This window comes from Ceratotherium simum, chromosome 5 (assembly GCF_057802395.1).
Source record: "Ceratotherium simum simum isolate JZ-2026a chromosome 5, ASM5780239v1, whole genome shotgun sequence".
Lineage (NCBI taxonomy): Eukaryota > Metazoa > Chordata > Mammalia > Perissodactyla > Rhinocerotidae > Ceratotherium > Ceratotherium simum.
Genome location: NC_141904.1, coordinates 68002535 through 68009813, shown reverse-complemented (window position 1 = coordinate 68009813; position 7279 = coordinate 68002535). Strand labels below are relative to the sequence as shown.

Sequence of the window (7279 nt, the reverse complement as noted above, 5' to 3'; positions counted from 1 at the left end):
CTCTCAATAATTGCATATGTAAGTGTTATTCTTAGATCCCTTTTATCAGATGAGGAGACTGGGCTAAGCTGACCAATATCACGCAGTTACTAAAGAGTAGAGCTGGGACTTGAATCCAACAGACTGATTCTAGATCCTCCTCTTTTATATTTAGATCAGTATTTCCCAAAGTATGAATTTTGGAAAGTTATTTGCACAGGATATTAGTGATTTTTGAAAGCAAAAAAAAAAACCATGAATTAACTAAATAAAATTGGGAATACTGGGCTAAAAAATGGTTTTTTTCCGTGTATGATTTCTCAGGGTCTCTAAAATCTCATGAGCTTTACAAATCTCTAAAAGACAAAAGCAGAATATAACATTTCCCAAACCTCCTTGAACACAAAACTCTTTTTAGTGGAGTCTCTTTAGACCACTATTCTGCAAACTAAGTCTATGAAATGATGGTCTGAAAAGCAGTTGTCTGCAAAGTGGTTTACCTTCCTGCCCACTGAGGCAAAGCTCTTACTTACTGTTACAGAGACTAATGGAGGAACTGACAGGTGAGAGGCCAGTGGTAAGTTGCCACTATGTACCTGTGTTCTTTACTTTAAAGAACTTGACCAATCAAGTAAAGTGATAATGTCTTTCTGGGGAATAATTTAGCCATATATACGAAAAGCCTCTCAACCTTGTGGTGTTCAAGATAAACCACTGAGGTAGGAAGAAAATACTAGAATGTCCATTTAAAACTTCTCACATTTAATTTTTTTCACATACATATCTATGTGATATATATGTATATATAATGTATATATGCATACATCCATATAACATAACATATGCCAAAAAATTAAAATTTATTTATAAATGTTTATAAATATTATGAATATAATATATTTAAGAATGTATTGTTTGATAATATATAAAATATAATAAATATACATTATATATTATACATATAATATTTATAAATTATATATATAATATTGGAACAGTAACAAATGTATATAATTTGTAAATAATTTTAATATGTATTGAGGATGGGTTGCAACAATATTGAGGGAGTCACTTAGCAATACACGTGAAAAGCCTTTAATTTCTTTATATTCTTTGACCCAGCAGTTTTACTTCTTGGAATGTATTCAGTTTATCCTGAGGAAATAGCCTAGCATGTATTTAAATATTTAGCTACAGGTATGTTTATTGAAGAAGTGCTTGTGCTTGTGAGAATTGAAAACAGTCCAGGGCCGGCCCCATGGCTTAGCAGTTAAGTGCGCACGCTCCACTACCAGAGGCCTGGATTCGGATCCTGGGCGCGCATGGACGCACTGTTTCTCTGGCCATGCTGAGGCGGCGTCCCACATACAGAAACTAGAAGGATGTGCAACTATGACATACAACTATCTACTGGGGCTTTGGGGAAAAAAAAAAGGAGGAGGATTGGCAATAGATGTTAGCTCAGAGCTGGTCTTCCTCAGCAAAAAGAGGAGGATTAGCATGGATGTTAGCTCAGGGCTGATCTTCCTCACACAAAAAAATAAATAAATAAATAAATAAAATAAATTTCTAAAAAAAAAAGAAAACAGTCCAAATATCCAACAACTGGGGATTTCTTACATAAATTATGGTATGTCAATATAAAGAATCTTAACAGGGAGCTATTAAAAATTATGTAGTAGTAGAATATACAATAGCCTAAAAAATCCTGATACTGTAAATCAAAAAAAACAGATGACAAAAGATTGAGTTCATATGCCTAGAAGAACGGAACAGAATGATAAACCAAAGTGTTAATAGTGGTAGCTCTTACTGGTGAGATAAGGGGAAAATTTTATTTTCTTTATGCCTACATGCATTATCCTAACTTTTGTACAGTAAATGTGTATTTTTGAATAAACACTACATTCACAAAGTTCAAATTGACAATTAGGAAACAGTATACAGTAACAAAATCTTTTTCCCAGCCCTCACAGGCAACCCATTCCTCTCTCCAAAATTATCCGAGGTTATTGGTTTCCTGTGCATCTTTCCAAGGATCTGTTATGTTGATAAAATTTGTATACATATATATTATTTTTACCCTTTATCACACAAATAATGGTATACAATACACACTGTTTTGCACTTTGCTTTATTGAATAATCTCGTACATCTGTCATTTCACCCATGTGAGACTATCTGTAGGATAAAAAAATGGATAAAAACGTCTAAAACAAATCCTAGAAAGAGTAGGATAAAAAATTCTAAAAGCGGAACTGCTGGGTCAAAGGAAATGTGTATTTGTCATTTGGATAAATATTGCCATGTGGATAAATATTGCGATATTGCCTTCTGAAGTTATGAAAAAATCTTCTCATGCTTCCAGTACTTTAATGGTTTGGGGTTTTTTATATTTCAATTTAGACCCATTTAAATTTATCCTGGATTAATGGATACTTAATAAGAAAAACATTATTTAAAATATTAAACTCCTCACTCACAGTGGAAATTCAAGTGCTGGTTGTCCCCATCTGTTAGATCACAGGATCTAGATGCGAATAAGGATATCTTGCAAGGGGTCAGCTTACAGAGCAGGTGAGTAACACAGCCAGACCTCTGCTCTGCTGCGAGCTGGTTTATTGCTTTCAGAGTCACACTGTGGTGAAGAGGCCAACTCTGAGAGCTTGATTTTCATCTCCGAATGATTTTTTCACTTCAATAGAACTCAAGTCACTGCTTGCATTTTCTTTTGGAAATATTGTAAGTTGCTTTAATCATTTAAATAAAAAGTCGTCTCCCCTGTAGTATTGAGGTATGTGTGTATGGGCTGCGTGGATTTGTGTATGATGATGTGAGAGCGTATAGGAACAGAACTCGTTTTATTCCTGCAGAGATTCCATAGACCTGTTACTCACTGGCGGACCTAAGCAGCGGTACTAAAATGTCAGATGGATTTGCACAGCTGACTCAAGTTGCCGAAAAGAGAGCAGCACAGTCGTTCCATAAATCGACTCTGTCCAGCCAAGCCCTGCTTAATATAGATACGGCGTGAGCTTAGCTGCAGTCACTTCTAGCTACTCAGCGAGCACCACTGGGGTTCTTGGGGGAAAATCTCTCAAGGTGGTGTTGACCTGGGACACTTGTTAACTTGGGGATCTTCTTGAGAGTTTTTTTTTTAATCATCTTTGATTATTTCTCCTTTTCTAGTAAGATACAAAAATACAGAAAAAAACCATGTCAGACTACAGCAGGAATTCAGATCAAGAAGAACTTCTTGATGAGGAGCTTGATGAAGACAAAATCTTGGCCAACTTGTCCCCCGAAGAGCTAAGGGAACTGCAATCTGAAATGGAAGTCATGGCCCCTGACCCCAGGCTTCCTGTGGGAATGATTCAGAAAGATCAAACCGATAAGCCACCGACAGGAAACTTCGACCATAAATCCCTCGTCGATTATATGTATTGGCAAAAGGCGTCCAGACGCATGCTGGAAGATGAACGCGTTCCTGTCACCTTTGTACCATCTGAGGTAACCAGGGATTTGTGTATGACAGAGAAATGGCGGCCTGGGCTGGCAGGTGTCTGTCTTGTAACTGTCATTTCTCAAGACTCCATGTTTTGAGTTGTTTTCTCGTCGCTTAAAGATTAAATCATAGTATTTAAATCTATTTCAGACTGAAACTTTCTGAAACACTTAGATTGTTTAGTTGCAAGAGAAAAGTTGGTAATTTTTCTTGTAAATGCCTCTTCAAAAAAAATTGCTTTTGGGTTTGCTGTGTAGGAGAGCCTGTATTCTATCGACATGATACTTAGTGAATTAACTCATTAACCCAGAAACAGTTGTCTTTAACTCTTTTTTGGCTCACAGGCCCCTTTATGAAGCCGAAGAAAGCTCTGTACCCTCTTCTTCTGGCATGTGCATACATATGCAATGTTTCAAGGGTCTCACAGTCCCCTTGAAGGCCAGCCACACACCCTGTAATTAAATCAAATCAAAAAACCAAAAATATTCAATATTCCCACAGTGCGTTGTGTATCAGTGATGAATTGAGAAATTGATAGCTATTAAGCTTTTTTAAAAGATAATTCTTTCTTAAATATGTTTTTTATATGAAAACTAGAATTGTGGTTGAATCTATAAACTTATTGTACATCAGCATAATTTTTCTTTAGTGTTCCACTTAAAAATGACTTAGCAAAAAGAAGACAGAGATCCCCCCAGGTAAAGTCTCTTTTAGTTATGCCTGCTGATGTAGATATATCTTGTCACATTACTATCATGCTGGCTGTAGTTAAGGAAAGTTATAAACTGGTCTCATGGTCAGGAGAGTTTCAACACGTACTGACCTTAAGAAAATAAGTTACTGGCTCGATCATGTTAGAGTTTAAGGTACAATGTGCGGATATTATACAATTGTAGTAAAAGCCAATTCTGTATAAAGACCACTGTCAGGAAAAAAATAATTGGGTACTTGTAACACTTTTTCTTCCCTTGGTATGATTTAAACTGCTTAATGGTTGTCTCCCCCTGCTGGGAGAGATGAGAAATGAACTGGGGAAGGCTTTAGGTGGTTAAGATGTTATTACTGTCAATTCCAACCTATACTATGCTATGAGCAATGAGATCAAGTTCTCGCTTGGATGAACCTGTGTCTCAAACTGCTACACCAGCTTTCTAAATGATGCCTATGAAGTACAGATATTGTATAAGAAAGTGTACTAATTGATGGGCAAGAATGTAACAAATATTATTGGTGAAGACTACCATTTTCCTTCTCAGACCAAGCAATTGTTTCTAAATCGCTGCATAATCCTGTCCCCTTTTGCAGCTGGCTCTGCCTCCTAGACACTTTCCTTTAAAAGAAACTGGCTTAGTGAGCCTGTGCATAGAGTAGGTATATCCAAAATATCATACTGCTTTCATTTTCCCCACCATATATTATGTTTTCAGGGAAACTTCACATACACATTATTTATACTAGATTAGCAAGCATATTAGGAATGTAAATTTTGGTTAGGGCAATAAGGAAATTATTGTGTAACCCAGGGCCATTGAATACAAAGATGCCTATTCAGCTATATACAAAACAAAGACTTCAGTGTATTGATAGATAACTCCATAAGGTTTTCAAAACAAATAGTTTTAACAGCTTCTGGAATTGAACACTATTTTTAAAAACAATACAGGATCTGAAAACAAAATTAACCAGGTTTCATTTTAATATATGGGATGAGACAAACACAGCCCCAAAATGTGTGTGTGTGTCTATAAAAATTTATCTTTATTTTGGTTGTGTTTGCTTACAAAACTAATATGTGTACTTTCTTAAAAAAAAAAAAAAAAAACTCAAACACTCTAGAGTTATATAATGTAAAAAGTGAAAATATCCCAAATACTTCCCTTCCTCAGTTATCTTAATGGTTACCTCTCTTCCTCAGAGATAACTACTAATTTGGTAAACATTACAATAGACTTTTTTTCTATACATTTATAAACTTTTATATATTATACATTTTAAATATTTATATATTTTATATATTATATATTACACAAATGGAATAGTACACATACAGTTTATTGGCTTACTTTTTTCACTTAATAATAAATCTTTTTATTATCTCCGGTCGATATTGCTCTACTTCATATTTCTTCATTGCTATGTATTCTAACCCTCATAAACCTCTCTTTTAGGAAAATGCTCAAGAGCAGCATGAAGAAATAGACAAAGGTAACAAAAATGTGTCCCAGTATTTAAAAGAAAAGCTCAACAATGAAATTGCTGCGTATAAAATAGAATCAAAGGGCAGCAACAATGTCCAAGAAACGGATAATGATGATAATAATGAAGATGATGATAATGATGAAGAAGATGAAGATGAGGAAGATGATGAAGACGATGAAGGAGAAGAGGAGAGTGAGGAGAGTGATGAGAAAACAAAAAAAGAAGATGAAGGCAAAGTAAAGGAGCAAATCAGAAATGGCGAGAACAACTGCCCCCAGGTGACTAATAAAGCATTCGAAGGACAGAAAGACAAAAGAGCTGCCCAAGAAAAAAGTGAGAAAAAAATATCAAAATTAGATCCTAAGAAGTTAGCTTTAGATACCAGTTTTTTGAAGGTAAGTGCAAGGCCTTCAGGAAACCAAACAGACCTGGATGGGAGCTTGAAGCGAGTTAGACAAAATGATCCTGACATGAAGGAACTCAACCTGAACAACATTGAAAACATCCCCAAGGAAATGCTATTGGACTTTGTCAATGCCATGAAGAAAAACAAACACATCAAAACCTTCAGTTTAGCAAATGTGGGTGCAGATGAGAATGTAGCGTTTGCCTTGGCTAACATGTTGCGTGAAAACAGGAGTATTACCACTCTGAACATCGAGTCCAATTTCATCACAGGTAAAGGAATTGTGGCCATCATGAGGTGTCTCCAATTTAATGAGACACTAACTGAACTTCGGTTTCATAATCAAAGGCACATGCTGGGCCACCATGCTGAAATGGAAATATCCAGGCTTTTGAAGGCAAACAACACTCTCCTGAAGATGGGCTACCATTTTGAGCTTCCAGGTCCCAGAATGGTGGTAACCAATCTGCTCACCAGGAATCAGGATAAACAAAGGCAAAAAAGACAAGAAGAACAGAAACAGCAGCAACTCAAAGAGCAGAGAAAGTTAATTGCCATGTTGGAGAATGGATTAGGGTTGCCACCTGGGATGTGGGAGATGTTGGGAGGACCAATGCCCGATTCCAGAATGCAGGAGTTCCTCCAACCTCCTCCTCGACCTCCCAACCCCCAAGCAGTCCCCTTGAGTAGACGAAATGAAATGATGAAAAAGCCATCGCAGCCTCCTCAGCACAGCACAGACCCCGACTCCTTCCGGATGGTGAAGCTGAAAAGGATCCAGCGCAAATCTCGGATGCCGGAAGCCAGAGAACCACCCGAGAAAACCAACCTCAAAGATGTGATCAAAACACTCAAACCAGTACCCAGAAACAGGCCACCCCCATTGGTGGAAATCACTCCCAGAGATCAGCTCTTGAATGACATTCGTCACAGCAACATCGCCTATCTTAAACCTGTAAGTAGAGGGAAGGAGAAATGGTGAACAGCACCACAATAAATGTATCCCAACTCTATTCCCTTTTTTTTTTTTTTTTTAATTAATTTTTCCCCCAAAGCCCCAGTAGATAGTTGTATGTCATAGCTGCACATCCTTCTAGTTGCTGTACGTGGGACGTGGCCTCAGCATGGCCGGAGAAGCAGTGTGTTGGTGCGCGCCCAGGATCCCAGCCCAGGCCACCAGTAGTGGAGTG

The 7279-nt window shown here is 37.1% G+C and overlaps 1 protein-coding gene across 1 annotated transcript; it reads left to right on the top strand.

Moving 5' to 3' along the window:
• The first annotated feature begins 3195 nt into the window (after positions 1 to 3195).
• Positions 3196 to 7071, top strand: LMOD3 (leiomodin 3). Its single transcript, XM_004419910.3, has 2 exons — positions 3196 to 3489; positions 5653 to 7071. Exons 1-2 carry the CDS (start codon positions 3196 to 3198, stop codon positions 7069 to 7071), a joined length of 1713 nt encoding a protein of 570 aa, XP_004419967.3.
• The last annotated feature ends 208 nt before the right edge of the window (positions 7072 to 7279 follow it).